At 41.3% G+C, this 15,845-nt stretch overlaps 3 protein-coding genes across 5 annotated transcripts; all 3 read right to left on the reverse strand.

The window, feature by feature from the left end:
* Positions 1-371: 371 nt before the first annotated feature.
* Positions 372-4,738, reverse strand: kcnk12l (potassium channel, subfamily K, member 12 like). Its single transcript, XM_076980006.1, has 3 exons — positions 4,578-4,738; positions 3,314-4,169; positions 372-2,157 (listed from the first exon to the last, which is right to left on the reverse strand). The coding sequence occupies exons 2-3, from the start codon at positions 3,657-3,659 to the stop codon at positions 1,148-1,150; spliced, it is 1,356 nt and encodes a 451-aa protein (XP_076836121.1). The 5' UTR covers positions 3,660-4,169; positions 4,578-4,738; the 3' UTR covers positions 372-1,147.
* A 1,335-nt stretch (positions 4,739-6,073) lies between these two features.
* Positions 6,074-9,826, reverse strand: sdhaf1 (succinate dehydrogenase complex assembly factor 1). The gene is made up of 6 exons (XM_076980471.1): positions 9,663-9,826; positions 8,585-9,361; positions 7,222-7,346; positions 7,018-7,085; positions 6,641-6,772; positions 6,074-6,449 (listed from the first exon to the last, which is right to left on the reverse strand). The coding sequence occupies exon 2, from the start codon at positions 9,343-9,345 to the stop codon at positions 9,085-9,087; it is 261 nt and encodes an 86-aa protein (XP_076836586.1). The 5' UTR covers positions 9,346-9,361; positions 9,663-9,826; the 3' UTR covers positions 6,074-6,449; positions 6,641-6,772; positions 7,018-7,085; positions 7,222-7,346; positions 8,585-9,084.
* Positions 9,827-10,172: 346 nt separating this feature from the next.
* On the reverse strand, positions 10,173-15,355 carry qpctlb (glutaminyl-peptide cyclotransferase-like b). Of its 3 annotated transcripts, XM_076980375.1 has the most exons (8): positions 14,998-15,355; positions 14,365-14,602; positions 14,045-14,191; positions 13,575-13,862; positions 12,723-12,884; positions 12,470-12,569; positions 12,048-12,164; positions 10,173-11,904 (listed from the first exon to the last, which is right to left on the reverse strand). In XM_076980375.1, exons 2-8 carry the CDS (start codon positions 14,566-14,568, stop codon positions 11,759-11,761), a joined length of 1,164 nt encoding a protein of 387 aa, XP_076836490.1. In that variant the 5' UTR covers positions 14,569-14,602; positions 14,998-15,355; the 3' UTR covers positions 10,173-11,758. The 3 variants fall into 3 exon arrangements, with proteins under 3 accessions (XP_076836490.1, XP_076836492.1, XP_076836491.1); XM_076980377.1 differs by lacking the exon at positions 14,365-14,602; XM_076980376.1 differs by lacking the exon at positions 14,998-15,355 and having other exon boundaries at positions 14,365-14,988.
* Between the last annotated feature and the right edge of the window lie 490 nt (positions 15,356-15,845).

The raw sequence follows: 15,845 nt of genomic DNA on the forward strand, positions 1-15,845 counted from the left end.
TGGCGCGTGCCTCTTCACCGGCTCTTGTACGTCACTCCTCATGGTGAGACGGTGGATAAATAAATAAATGGAAACTGTGGGCGTACACAGTCTAATGTTAAAAATTTTCAGATGTACTAAAGCAAATGGCTGATAGTTGCATTTTTTGTGTGTGTGGCTTTCACAGAGTCATTCCTAGTAAATGGTATGATTAGCCGTTAAATAACACAAGTCAAAACAAGGATTCAGCACAAGTGTAAGGCAGCTACTTATTTACAGAACAACATATCTACAATAGATTCATGTTTATACAATCTGTCTACTGATGCAGTACATACAGATTTTTATTTATATTTTAATAGAAGTAACATGTGAATATAGAGGTGCTTGGTCCAAAAAGCGTTTCCATCAGAATAATAGGAATATGAGTAATTCACTGTCAGCCCCAGTCATTGTGGTTAGCAATTCACTGCTGTTAAAAGCTACATCCAAAAATATTTGTATTCACTTCAGTTAAATTGTTTTTAGGGGAACACTTATGCTACTATCACTGACAGCTTCCGTTAAATGATGCCGTATAAAGAGTCATTAAATGACTCGATACTTGTCGTCTTTTCCGTGTGTGGTGCTTCTACCGAGAGTGCCAGGGCAGCGGCTAGCCAGCTCTTACAAATCAGTCTGTTTTCCTGAAGAGTCCCTGAAGGAGCTCTCCTGAAGCCCAGTCTTGATTGCTCACCACATAAGCCAATCACTTCAGCTTTTCAGAGTGACTCTTAGATGAGCTGACACAATTGAAATGGCTCAGTCTGTTACATTTCCTCTCAGAGCAGATGTGAAACTTGGACTCTGGTCTCCCCTACAGAGGATAGCCATTCATGCATAACTTAGCACCGTGCTCGTTTAACACCGCCTGCCTCTATCTGATTCTATGAATTAACTACTGCACTTTGGCAATGTTTAGGACATGTAGTCCAAATTATTATGTTCTTTAGATCTATTCTTGATTACAAATCCCAAAATTTGTACATTGAATGATCATTAAATAGAGATTTCTTTCCTTTCTGCTGCCCATTCAGTTGGCATTTATATGTAGTAAGAAATTCTGATCCCAAAACTATTTTGGCCAATACTGGACACAATCATCTTAGTTTTCTTTCTAGATAATAAACTACCTGTCAACACTGGTCTCTTGAAGGCGGTTATTCATGATCGCAAAGGCTCCCACTCCTCCAGAGAAGCCATTCTGTCGAACGTGGCTCTGTCTTGGGTTTCCATGAGCAGTCTCAGAGAGCTGCTTCTGAAGAATCGCTAGAGAAACCTTGTTGGCCATAAAGTCATTGACAGAGATCATCTCCCCAGACAGTCTGCGCCCTGTCAGATAACCTCCATCTGGGCCCGGGCCAGCCTCGGTCTCACTGTCACACACTGTTTCCACTGACGCATTTGTGAAGCGCTGCTTCCTCGCCCCCTCAGCGGCCGTCGTGGCCGGGTGCACGGCGTTGCGCTTCGGCGCCCTCTGGCGAGGCCGTCCAGCCGGGGGCAGTAGGCCAGGCCTCCGGCCAGGCAGACAGGGGCAGCAGCAGCAGGTGGGGCTCTGTCTCCTGTAGACGCGTCCGCGGCAGGGACACTTTGCCTGGTCGCAGTCCAGCCTGGCCAGGATCCAGTTCAGCGTCTGCTTGATGATGATGGAGATGACGTTGAAGAGCGAATATATGCAGCACACGCCCATGAGGATGAAGAGGCAGTTGCCCAGGCGATAGGCCTCCATGGCCTCGTAACGCGCACGCTGGCTGCTCACCAGATCCCCGAAGCCGATGGTGCTGAAGGCCACGAAGCAGAAGTAGAGGGAGTCGAAGTAGTCCCAGTCCTCCATGGCGGAGTAGAGAGCCGAGGCGCAGCAGGCGATCAGAAGCGCGGCCACGCCCAGGATCAGCATCACGTAATAGACCGACGGCTTCCAGCCCTCCAGGCTGTCGTCGCCACCGCGCGCGTCCTCGCCGGTACCGCCCGCCCGCCGCACCTGCCGCTCGTGGCACCAGCGCATGATGTACGCCAGCATGGTGATGATGCGCTCCAGGAAGAGGTTGAAGAAGAGGATCGTGGCGGCACAGCCGATGAGGCCGTAGAAGATCAAAAAGACTTTGCCACCGACTGTGGCAGGTGTGGTCATGCCAAAGCCTATAGAGAAGTGATGGATAGAAACGCTGGTGTTTTCGGATATTCAAAAGCGTATTTATTTGAGAAGTAATATTAAAGGCAGGGGTTGTGCAAGATAGCAAAGGACAGACACTAAAAAAGTTTGACAACTACGACCTAATCTGAAACTACACTAACCACCCATTAAAATCTGTTCATTTATTAGGAACACACTGTATGTGTACATTTAGAGAATCTAAAGTTTCCAAACATGGTTTGTGATAGCCATGATAGTGATGATCACTTTGGATGATTACTGACCACAGGACAGCGGTTGTCTGAATCATAACAGCAACTCTCAACACAGCAGTCACACTGACACTTATTCATAAACGCCACAGCACTCTTGTGCCTGATACCCAGCACAACACAAAGTGTCATGTCAAGTGTAAATGTCACTTTGGGAGTTAGGCTCAATAGAAATAGAAATATCTCAATAGAAATATCCAGTCTGAAAATTACAAGTGATAAATGGGGTGGAAGGTAGCTAATATTTTGCATGGTAATAGAGGTGCTAAAGTCTAAAATTGTACTTTTATAAGACCGGTAGGTCACCAATCTGTTGACTGGATGCAAAAGCTGTGTGTTGAGTGTAAAGGCACTATATGTGTGTAACGTCATTCATTCTTTAACTCATAATAAAGTGGCCTGTGAATTCATGTGGAGAACCGAAAGAATGAGATACAAGTGGCTGAAATGAGTTTGCTCTGCAGGGTGTCTGGGCTCTGCCTTAGAGATAAGAGTACAGTCATCCAGGAGATGCTCGGAGTAGAGACGCCAGGTGAGGTGGTTCGGGCATCTGGTCCAGATGCCACCTGTGCGCCTCCCTGCTGAGGTGCTCCGGGCATGGCCAACTGGGACGAGACCCCGGGCAAGACCCAGGACACGCTGAAGAGATTATATCTCTCAGCTGTCCTGGGAACGTCTCTGTATCATCCCAGAAGAGCTGGGGAGAGGGAAACCTGGGCCTCTTTGCATAGAAAATGGATGGATGGAGTGTAATTATCTACCTTAGAACACATTAGACATAAAGGGAATTTAAAAGAAGACACTAAATGAATGAATAACTTAAAAACCAAACCAGAACCTTTCCGTAGAACGTAATTCTAAAACTAAATGTCCTTGCTGCAAGACTCACCTATTGTGGAAACAACCGTTCCAACAAAGTAGAAAGCACCAGAGAAGTCCCAGCGGGGCCTCAGCGTGTCTACACGAACGCCAGTGACAACGGCCTCCTCATAGTGCCTCAACAGAGCCTCCAGACTCTCCACACTCAGCCCATGGTGCCGGGTGAAGTTGGCCAGTCGTTCTTCCCAGCGGCGGTGTGCCCGCAGCTCAGACGGGCGCTCCAGGGCGGAGAACACCAGCGCCCCGCATAGCAGGTAGAGCAGGATGAGCGCCGCCAGCAGGCCAAAGCGAGCATTGTCCTCATTCAGGTGCAGCGGGAAGCAACAGCTGCCGCTGACGTCTGGTCTACGAGGCATGGCTTACACACCAGCGGGAAGTCACATGGACAAGCAAATTCATACAGCCATAAAGAGCACACACATATAGACACACACACACACACACACACACACACACATCCAACACCACAGAAAGCTTGCCTTCAAGCAAAAAGCTTACATGCATGGACTTATAGATGACTTAAGAGACACTGGACAGGGCTACTTTGCCAAATAATACATGAATCAGAAAGTCGGTCCACAAATGCATTCTGCATTTTAATGAATTCTAAAGCACATTACTTCCTTTTAATGTAAGGACGAGAGGATGATATATATATATATATAAAAAAACAATAGGGATGCAAAAAAATAATGTGGAGAGACTACAGCTTTAGGATACGCCGTTCTGCGAAGCATGGTACAGTATGCAGGCCAACTCCAGACTGCTATCTTTCCCCATAGTAGTGTCCAAGTCTCCGTTACACATAAGGAGTCGGTTATGGTAATACGGTCTTGATGAACAATCCGGCTCTTGCTCACACATCCCTAAAATTAAGTAATAAAAGTATTGAATGGGACAGCACATCCTGTAATATCTATTAAAAACATTTGTATGTCGAATCATCATTATCGAATAATTATCACACGCTTGCGTGAGTTCGCGTGAATAATAAAGACATAGGCTGCTTGCTATAGGTCGATGATATAGATGCTTTTTGATGATGCTTCTTAAATAAATATTTGACTATTCTAGTAATTAGCGTAATAACGTACTATATAGTTATTCGATTATAAAAATGTTAATATTAGTTTGAACAGTTATAGATTATCAGGAGCATAAAATGTATTAGAAGGAAATAACTTTTAGTTGTACATGCAAACAGTCACAGGTACTTTTGACGGAACCTGAGGAAACTTTCCACGATACGTTTATGGAGATAAAACGCAACCTACCTACACGACCTGAGTTAACGTCCACGTATCGATTAGACGGATCGCAGGAAACGGCGACCTACTGATTATCCTCTGTGCTATCACTGGGTTTGATCCGGCAGTTTTTTTTTTAAAGAAGCTATCTTTCCAGTCCGACACCGGCCTTCTTGAATGGTGATAGCTCTGTGTCTTCACAGTAATCTACTGAAGTGGAGGACAGCACAAGTGAAGCCACAGGGAGAGGCAGTCACACGGAGGGATGGGTGGTAACTGTGGCATGATTGCTGCAATTTGCAAAGATTTAAAGACTGCATCCTGTCTTCTAACGTGTAATCATTTTTCTATCTTCACAGACAATAAAAACAGTATTTTGTTTGTTTTAGAAACGAGGAAAATGAATGAATTCAGTTCCATCAATGGATATTGTACTTGAGCAACATAAACGTTATTTACATATAGAATTTTTTTTTCTTTTTTTTCTATTATTTTCAATCAGGTTGATTGGTATGAAATTGATACTGACTCACAAGTCAAACCTCAGAAATGCAATGAAATTAATAAATGTTGCATAAGCACTAGCCGTTAATTGTATTTTTTGTCTAAATTGAAATTGTGTCGTGGAAGGAGGGACTTGAAAATCATCTCCGTAAGGAGATCACTTCTGATGTAGGCTATTTCCATTGAAAAAATTTGTTCATAGCATTCTCTACCAAAAGCCAATGTGTTCCATGATTTTATATTAATTGCAACTGTATACTTAGGAAGGAGGGTGCAAGATCAGGCTTTGTTCTCTCTCTTACTTTCCTGACATAAAGACATTGCTTTGTTTGATGCTTCCAGGCTGAAATACACCCAAATATAGAGTGCTGTTCTTCCTCTATTGTGTTCAGATGGTAGACTAGCTGAGACTGCATTGCTTTGTTCTCTCTGACCAGTCACCTATTGCCTTTCATCTTTGGGGGCAGCTCACAAGACAGTGACCCCCCCACCCCCCACCATTAGACTACTGTCTATCACATACAAGTGCCCAGGTGCAGCTGAGATGCTATATCAACAGAGCATCATATCCTATATGAGCATATTTATTCCTGTTTCTCAGAGTTATATATAATCCCTTAGTACAATTGCCAAGCAGCAGATGCATTTCTAATTACTTCAAAAGCACAGTTACTAATCAACGGCTTGGACAGAACACGCAACACTGCCTTTAAAGTCATCAAGGGGTCTTGTGAATGTGAATCTCCATAATGGGATTCATTGCAGGTGTTGTTTGATGAACACAATGATGGACCCGAAGCTTATTATAATCTCCCACAGTTTATTCTCCCTCCTTCTCTTCCTACTCTTCCTGTGCCTTTCTCTCCTTTTAAGACTTGTGTGCACAAATTCTGGACATACAAAACTGAATCATTCTTTGTGAAGAATAAGCTTAATCAAAATTAAGCCATTTTGTAGGGCCAATAAATACATGGAAACTTTCAAGTGCAAACAAAATTAAAAGACACAAAGACCTTCCACTTATTCCACTCAACTGTTTATTTAATTAATCCACTACATCATCAATATACCAAGTGTAATTTAAAAAGAGGTGATGGTAATTTAAGTATAAATGTCAAAAACAATGAAAATTACATTATTATTAAAGGATATTATTAAAGGAGGTGTTAAAAAACAACAAGTAAAATAATGAGAAGATGGGTGGTAAAATTAGACACAGGTCAGAATTCAAGGTCGTACTTGACGGCCGAACATTCAGAGGAGAGGGGTACGGTCTAAGGCCTGCACTCTTGAAGCAAACAGAAGCACATTCTTCTCAACTGCTTCGTTCAACTGCTGTTGAGAGGCTCTGGGATTCCTCCTCACAAACTCAGCCACATTTTGAATACATTCTTTCTGTAAATGCATACATACAAAAAAGTGATCTTTATCTTCAGGACTGTAATAGTGTGCTCTTATGCACAGAGAAGTTATACATATACTACTAAAGTAATTCTCTCTACAGTTTCTGATCTTCTGAATGTATTACTTATTATTAGAATCAACATAATTAATCTAAATTAGAGTAAAATTCAATAATGCCTTACCCTATAAGCATCCACTTTTCCTTGGCCAGATAGTCTATTGAGTACTTCCCGTGCCACTTGCATGCCAGTAACAGCAGTCAGGAATTCTTTACACTCTACACTGTCAGTCTTGAGCCAGCCAAGTAGAGCTAACTGCAATTCACAAAAAATATATATATAGCTACACAGTTAAAGACCAACAATCACACCCACTTATGTAACGCATAGAAACATCATGTGGTAGTGTTTGTGTTTACGTTGAGAATATTCAGTTAGGAACATGTATAATAGTTTAGTAGGCCTAGGAAGCTGTATTTTATTGTTATTAGTAGGTTGAACGACGTTATGAGGAAGGTAATGAGCTATGTAGGTTTGCATCAAGCTGTTAGTTGACCAACCTGCTGCACTAACTGAGCATCTGACATCGCATTGTTCGAGTTCTCCCTTCTCGGATCCGCCATATTTTCTGTTTGAAATAATAAATTACTAAAGCAGACATTACATAGTCATACTGCCTCATCTGACAGTGAGAGCAAAATAATTAAAACCATTGTTTTTCTACATACAGCCATAACGCTAAATCGCCATAACCGTTCACTTACCCAATCACCCTTTAACTTCCTGTTTACGTCGGCTGCTTTCGTCTTGTATAGTTTAAACATTAGTGCCCCCTTGTGGTTATGCCAAGTCAGTGCTTCAAAAAAATACGTTTTATTTCACCTTTGACCTGTGAAAAAAAAGAAAAAAAAGAAAGACTGATACAAAACAGGTTGGTACAAAAACTATTGACACATAAAAAAAATGTCCAAAACAAATGAGGTATCAGTTATCAGACAGGTGTCAGACGTGATCCCTTCAATCTTCACTTAACATTGTATATTGTTCAGTGTTCCATATGGGCCACTAATGCCAGAGGGGAATGACCACTATGGTGAGTGGTATAGAACAATCAATGTGCCACAGTTTTCCAGTTAACGTCTGGAATGAACACTGGAACAACGAGGAAAGGGTCAGTCATCGCTGAGCAATCACTGTTAAGTCTGTGAAGCAGACTTGTGGTTAAAGCACCAAGGTTCATCATCATCAACATTGGGAGTACCGCAAATGGAGCTCTGCCTTCTCGAAGGAACCCCGGTTTGTGCTGCTAAATGCACGAGAACCACCTCTAAGAGTCAAAGACAGGGTGGTGGTGACCGTGTGCGTGTCTGGGGGATGTTATCATGGCATGTTCTTGGACCATTTATACAGCTGCATGCCAAACGGTACTTGGCAACCCCAGCAGATCATGAGTACATAATGAGTGTACTCTCCTGGCCTGCCAGCTCACCCAATCTCAATCCAGTCTAGAACATCTGAGGACACTTGGTACACCAGACTCACTGTACTGTGAAAAAAGTACTGTACTGTACTTGTGAAAAGCGCTATACAAATATATTTTGATTTACTGACCCACAAGCACACAATATTAGAGGCTTCTAACTAAATCATCAAAATACTGTCATGTTACACCTTTACTCGCACAACTGCACTGGCTCCCCATTAAATTAAGAATACAATACAAGATTCTGGTCCTGACATACAAAAGTTTACATGGTCAAGCCCCAAGTTACATCAGTGAACTATTGCATGAGTATACTCCCCCTAGGTCTATGAGATCAGGTGATACATTTTTACTGGCCATACCACACACAAGATTGAAAACTAAAGGTGATAGAGCGTTTGCAACAGCATCTCCCCGTCTCTGGAACTCTATTCCTTTGCCTATAAGAACTGCAGATTCGGTGATGTCTTTTAAAAAAATGTTAAAAACGTATCTTTTTAGGCTTGCATTTGTTTAGTTTTTTCTTATATTTTTTATATACATATAGATATTGTTTTACTATTGTTTTTTCTCTTTTATCCTGTAAAGCACCTTGTGATTTTTATCTTGAGAGGTGCTCTATAAATAAAATTTTACTTACTTACTTAGATCTTTATTATTATTGCAGTCCTTGGTGTGATGGGTCTGTCAGAATTGTATTTGCTCACTGAGGAACCTCAAAGCTCTATTGCAGTTTTCAATGCAAAGTCCAATCTCTCTATTTAATAACATTGTTTTATGATACTTAGTTACAGATTCCTGTATGTTCCATCCATCCATGTTTTATGATACTCGTCTTTAGATTTCTTGTCAAACATTGCATGTAACAAAAAAAGCCAATAAACAACAAACAATTGACTAATCCTTGGGAGTCATAATTTTCCTTTGTATAGGTTTTGTGTGTGAGTAAGTGCACCATTTCTGGCAGTAGAATAAGCCAGTGGTTAAAAAAAAAAAAAGTCTACAGACAAGTACACACATTTATTTTATTTTAAACGGATTTACTGATACATATCCCTCCCCGCATCACATAAATGTCTGTCCGTTTACTTCCCAAATGGGCAACAATCCTCTGTCCTGTGTATGCTTGCAAAAGAAGCAACAATCAGCTGTCCTCCGTATGCTTGCAAAAGAATCCCAGTTGTTTCGTGTTTACATCCTTAAGCTGTTCCAGTTGTCTTTGGGCACGCCGATAAATATATTCTATATGCATGACATCCGACTTTTTTAAAGTGGAATTTGCGCGGAATTCCTCACGTATCCTCGGTATAAAGCTCGGCTTGTCTCGTCCAGCGCGCAGGAACTGGCGGTACAGTGATAACACCTGCTTCTGCAGTTTGCTGTGACGCGCCATGGCGAGGCGCATGCGCGGTAAGGACAACCTACAAACAGGAGGGTCAGCTTGAGTGACAGGGTGCGGTGGAAAAGGACCAGAGGCTCTCTGACTTGTCCGTGTTTGTTCATTCAAAAGGTTTATCTAGATGTAGCGTTGGAAAATATGATTTAATTCTATGACGTCCCGACATTTTAACAGCTAATGGATAGTCATTACTTATCAAAGAGCCCACTAGATACTAATTAATGTGCATGTAGCTAGTTAGTATACTAGGTACTTATGAAATTACATGCTACGGCATATTTAGCTTGCAAAACCCACGTAAATGAGTAACCTATATACTTTACCGTTGAGACTGAGATGTTGGTATTCGTCTTGACTATCGATAGTGCAAGTTTTAATATATAGCTACATGACTTAATAAGCAATCCGAACTCTAGATAGTTAGCTAGCCAGCTAAGCTACCAGTTTTCTACTTGACCTTGTTTTCTTCGGCATGACCTACCGCTTTCCCTGCTGTTTACCGCCCTCTAGTGTCCTGACTGTATACATGCATTCTTATTATCGTGTAAGGGGTTTTCACCAGTACTGGATCCCTCCAGCCCTAGACATTTTTAGGTTTTGCCTCTTCTAGCAGAGCTTCCCCATTTTATCAAACATTTCATGAGTTATATCAGGTTTGTTATACCAGGGAAAAACCTGAATCTGTGCAGGCCATGTCCATGGCCTATGTGTTTTCCTTTAAAAAACCTAATTATTTTGAGCATAGCCTAATCAGTAGATCATGTCTGTGACAAGAACACATACAAAGCTCATTTATCTACCATACATCTGAAATATTAGAGAAGACAAAGACAAAACTAAAACGTTTTCTTTTACTTGAAAAATACATTTAAAGCATTCAATGCAAAATGTAGTCTATACATTGCATAGCCTATTATTTAGACAGCGGACAGAGGCCTGCAGGAAAGTGACAGTGCAGCACAGTGCAGGTGCTATGATTTCTCTGATAGAGCATATACTGATATACTGTTTCAAGACAGAAGGGTAATGGAAATTACGTTTCCTGAAAGGCAGCAAATATTTTATGCAGACATTCTTACACATTTAGGCAGGTTATTATAGTGTAGTATTTAAGTGCATTGTATCGTGTGCATTCAGTGCCCTGCAAGAGCACTGGGATATTGGAATAAATTTTTTACCATTACCACTCTCCACATCTTACTTTGATGTTGACCTATCATGGGCCCAACATCTGTCTTGGCACATTGGTTTAACAACATTACTTTTTAACATGATTTCATCACTTAACACAATACCCTGTTCACTTCAGAAGCCATTAATAAAGGCACCTTATATATATGGTGGCCACTTATAATAATCTCTAAGAGAAGGACATCACACCCCCAAAAACATTCAGGGGACAGGAATATGCCACTGTGACACACAAAATTAAATCCATAACCTATTTATCTAGCTAACAGAGCTGATCAATTTGATCTAGAAATCTGTAGTATAAATTACTGTTTACATACCAAACATGGCACCTACTTGCAGTATTTAAATCTGGCATAGTGTACAGAAGGCTTGAAACTTATCTTTCCTACTTCACTATATCCAGTGACACTAACACCCATCTCCTGCTTATCAAATCAGTGTGTCTAAATAATCTAATGCAAGAATTTAATGCATAGAAATACAAAAGCCATGTGTTTGGTACATGCCAAATAAACATGACAATAAGTGTCAGAGGTCAATTTATGGCTAACATGCCAAATAGGTTTTCTGATCTTCAGCATTGATTTTGTAATGTGCTGTTTTACAACTTGAAGCACTGGTGAACCGCATTTCAAGGACATCAAAGAAATGGGAGCCCATAAGCTGGAAAGCTGGATCAAAAAATTCTAGAAGTACTGGAATAAATAGTAGAGTGGCATTTTTGAAGTATGCCACTATATCACCAACATTATTAGTCATTATTCAAGGGCACTAGCAGATGCGCATGGACTGAAATCCAGATGATTAATTATGGAATATATTTGGGATATGACTGGCTGATTAGTTGTTGAGTGCTTTCAACCTGGAAAAGCAGCTCACACATCAGTGATGGCTGGAAACACGTATTAAGACAACTCTTGACCAATAGCATCATTCATGGCTTGGACCATTGCTTATTCTGAATTAGTATCATCCATTTAAAACACGAAGGGAATTGGATCTGACCCCTTGTGATATTTGGTGGGACGCACTATACATTACAACTGTTCATCTTCTGTTGTCCATACCACATGACTGCATATATAATGCCACAAACCCATCAAAAACAAACCTAAGATGCAGTCACAAAAAGGTCCGCCCATATTCACATTTCTCATTGAACCTTTGCTTGTGGTGGGTGCCATGATAGCAGTGGAACGGTCGTAATGAGGGATGTAATGGTATTCTACAGTCCAAGATATTCCACTAGAAAGACCACCAGAACTTTGGTGAGATCCTCCACAGTATCACTGTGGACCTTGTCCGCAGTGTCGTCCACGGTGTGCCAATAAGACGGGAAGGGTGTAGCAATGATGTGTAGCGCTGGAACTCCTGCATTTAGCAGTAAACAGCCAAAGAGAATGTGAGACTAAAGGAAATATTCAGCCCTTTGGGAAAATAAGTCTAAAACTTCTCGGGCCAAAGGTTTAATGGCCATAAATTAAGCTGTATAAACTGTTTTATTAATTCCTTACCTCTCTGAAGGAATGGAGTATGAGCATCTTCTACTGGAGCCATGATGATGTCCTTCTTGAAGTAGGTCTGCTCAGTGGAGTGAGAAGAGAGGAGGCCCAGCTTATGGAGTCTCTTTTCTTGAAGACAGATAGGAACACGGCCTCCTCAGAATAAAATGCTAATTGATCATTAAGTTTAGTAAATAAATCTTTGTAAATGACTGAATGTAGTATTACTACTACCTAGTCAAAATGCTAGTCAAAATGCTTAAATATGGCCCCTCTTTACAAAGAGATTTATTACGGATCAAAGACAGCTTTACACCATTCATAGAATGGTAATACCATTGCTGTTTCTGAATGGCAAAAATGAAAGCATTATGAATAAATTAGCAAGGTAATCAATTTAAATGTTCTCAGTTAGATTTAGATTGATCCATTACCTGCAGATATAAGACGCTCAAACCAACGGGCTGTATTCTCAAAATAGTTAACAAACGTAGGACTTGGGGCACCAATCAGGTCCAATAGAACAAAGAGATCCTGGCAATCCCAATAACATGATAACAATACATTATTACATGAAGATGATAAGAACTACAAGACAAAGGCAGTTCGTTCTGGTACTGTCACCACACACACACACACACACACACACACACACACACACAAGCACTCTTGCAAAAAAGCTCTTACAATGGCATGCAGCAGGGTGGTGTCTTCAGCGCCTGGAGGATGTGCAACATGGGACATGTGCTCAGCAAGATGACGGGAACCATACAAGGAGTCAGTGGCGGTCTTCTCCACAAACGCCTCTTCACCATCAAGGAAGACTAACTGCAGTGTTAATGGAGTACTCTTTATAGACAAGAGAAACAGACAAAAGCTGTGACTTTTTCTTTTAAAATGTATACACTAAATACAAGCACTATCTTTTGTCCTATCTATCTAATCAGTAAAGTGTAATCCTCTAATGGGGGGGGGGGGGGGGGGTAATCAGATCATTATCACCTTATAACGTAAAATCATAGCTGGTATAATGATAAATGCTCAAAGTTTTATGTAACTAATGGGCATTGGCTGAAACTGTGGATTTGCAAAACAATGACATTGGTACAATGCTGGAGTTCTAGTCTCTATTACATATTAGGTGACAGTACCAGTAACAGTAACTCTAGAGCAGTGCAGCTAGCTGGCTATTCATAGTTCTGACAGAGACTTTCTTTTAAGCATCAGATGTTCCTGTTTACCTTAGAAAAACGACCTGTGAATTACTGATAAGGATTTTATATGCAGAATGTAGATTTTCTGACTTGGGTTCTAATGTGATATATATTTTTTTAGTAATTTCAGGTATGCAGCAGCTATTGCAGATGAAACAATGTACAATGTCTATATATTCACACCTCTACACAGAAAACTCCCTAGTCCTGAATTAACACCTACTGTGTTTAATTAACATCTGCATTGTTCATTGTGCCAAGGAGAATACGAATATACACCACAAAGTGATTTCAGCACTGGGGATTTTGCTGTGTAGTAACTCACCTGCAGTTTAAGCTTTTTCAGGTGTATGTCTAGTGCAGTGACGAGCTCCAGTATCATGGCACATGACACAGCTGAGTCAGTAGCCCCCAAAAACACCTGCTTGGGGTCATGTGAACCCGCCATCTTTGAGTCATAGTGACAAGCCAGGAGCAGTCGGCGTGGAGCCATAGGATCTAAAACTGCCAAGATGTTGGAGAAGTTGATTGGACCACGAGGGGTTTCAGAGTTGAAGGAATCGATTTCCACTGACCATCCCGCAGAGAGAGAGTCCAAGAGTGAGGAAATATGCTGTATTGTAATGCAGGCAAGAAGAGAAAAAACATACAGGAACAATTCAGAAAGTGTAACAAAAAGAAAACCCTTTTAAAAGCTCATATTAAATTAAAAGTAAATTATTTTTGAATAATGTTATGCAAAAATAATTTGCTTGATTAAAATGTTAAAGTTATCTAATCCCTTTGATACTTTACCCTTTGAACAGCATAGCTACCACGGGACCCTGGATATCGCTCTATAAGTATTGGCTTGAGATGGGCATACCAAAGCCTACCCCAGTTCACCTGAGAGACCAGTCGTTTCACGTGGGCTGCAGTAGGCTTACTTGGCCTGTGAGTCAGCTGGGGAAATGGTTAAATTGTACAGGGAACGATCAGAGCTTTTAGGCGCATATAAACAATAGGTAGCAATTTGGTATCATACAATGCGACGTGTGTTGATGTATTACCTTCATTATCCTATCATCTACCATTCAATACAACAAACAAGGACAGACATGTGCGTGAACACCCACCTTGTCGTTGATAAGATCAGGAACCCTGACTGAAATATTTTCTTGTCTATTTGTTTCATTGGCAGATAAGACTAAGCCCAGAAGCAGGGCCATTCCCAGCAGCATGGCCAAGCACAGCAGAAATATTCGCACTCTGCACATTCGCCGCTGGTGACAGCAGCTTAACCGTTTAACCGTGGCGGTCTTATACCTTATGCTACTCATCTCAAACCGCAAGGGGTACAGCAAGTAGTGGAATCTGCGAGCATTAGGGAAAGAGATAAACAGTCATGTAAAAATAACTTATATATGTGGTGCACGATTTACACTGCCAGGTCTAAACTCCACGACATAAACTTTAAAGCCTAGCAGTATACATTCATTCGTGAAATTAATCTCTCTGCTCGCCTCTGAGTTTTGGGATTACATGAGAAACATTATGGGGAAAAACTGGTGTAATAAATAATATTCTTCAATTCTGTTCCGTTTAGCATAGGAGCCTTAGAATTAACTTTATTAACGTGTATTTTGACGGAGATACTAGGCATTAATAAATATAGCAGTAAATGCGCATGGATGCATTCGTTCCTGAAAAAGCATAGCTATAAAATAAATAATAAATCAATAAGATATATTAACACAAGCTGCAGTTACCTGCATGTTCCATCAAGCCCCACGCAAAGCTCAGCCAGCTTGCGCTAACGAACAGTGAACAGTGCTGGATCTTGTTGCGGTCGTCCGGTGAAAGGAAATCATAACAGACACGACACAACCGTCACGGTCATTCTGCATGTTCACTGAACTGCGTTTTATTAGTCCTGTCCGACGTCTCGACGTGTCTTCTCCCTAATGACAACGTCGTCTGGTGCACCACATCTAACCGGGACGCGCTGACTGAAGGTCCTCACGGCTTAAAGACCCAGGACTGGTGAAGGACCTAATGTCTCAAATGTCCTGTTTCTCTGAAACTCTGTGTACTTAACTACAATTTTTTATATAAACGATATTAATGTCCCGCTCTCTCTCTCTCTCTCTCTCTCTCTCTCTCTCTCTCTCTCTCTCCTCTCCCCCCTCTCTCTCTCTCTCTCCTCTCCCCCCTCTCTCTCTCCTTCTCTCTCTCTCCTCTCCCCCTCTCTCTCTCTCTCTCTCTCCTCCCCCCCCTCTCTCTCTCCTTCTCTCTCTCTCCTCTCCCCTCTCTCTCTCTCCTCGCCCTCTCTCTCTCTCTCTCTCTCTCTCTCTCTCTCTCTCTCTCTCTCTCTCTCTCACGAGGTTGTTCAGGTCAGTAGCTGTTGGCCCAGAGAACCTTCTCCAGCACCTACTTAATAAAACCTAATTAGAAAGAAAACAGATATTTTTGTTATCAGTGGTTTTAAAGTACATTCAATCTTTATAAATACTTTATAAAAACAGTGTAATAAATAAAGTTATTCTTGTGAACATCACTATATATTCTGTCAGGGGACGTTGGGTGCAGGTACACCAATATCACATTAGCTGGATCC

The sequence above is a fragment of the Brachyhypopomus gauderio genome, chromosome 18 (genome assembly GCF_052324685.1).
Source record: "Brachyhypopomus gauderio isolate BG-103 chromosome 18, BGAUD_0.2, whole genome shotgun sequence".
Classification (NCBI taxonomy): domain Eukaryota; kingdom Metazoa; phylum Chordata; class Actinopteri; order Gymnotiformes; family Hypopomidae; genus Brachyhypopomus; species Brachyhypopomus gauderio.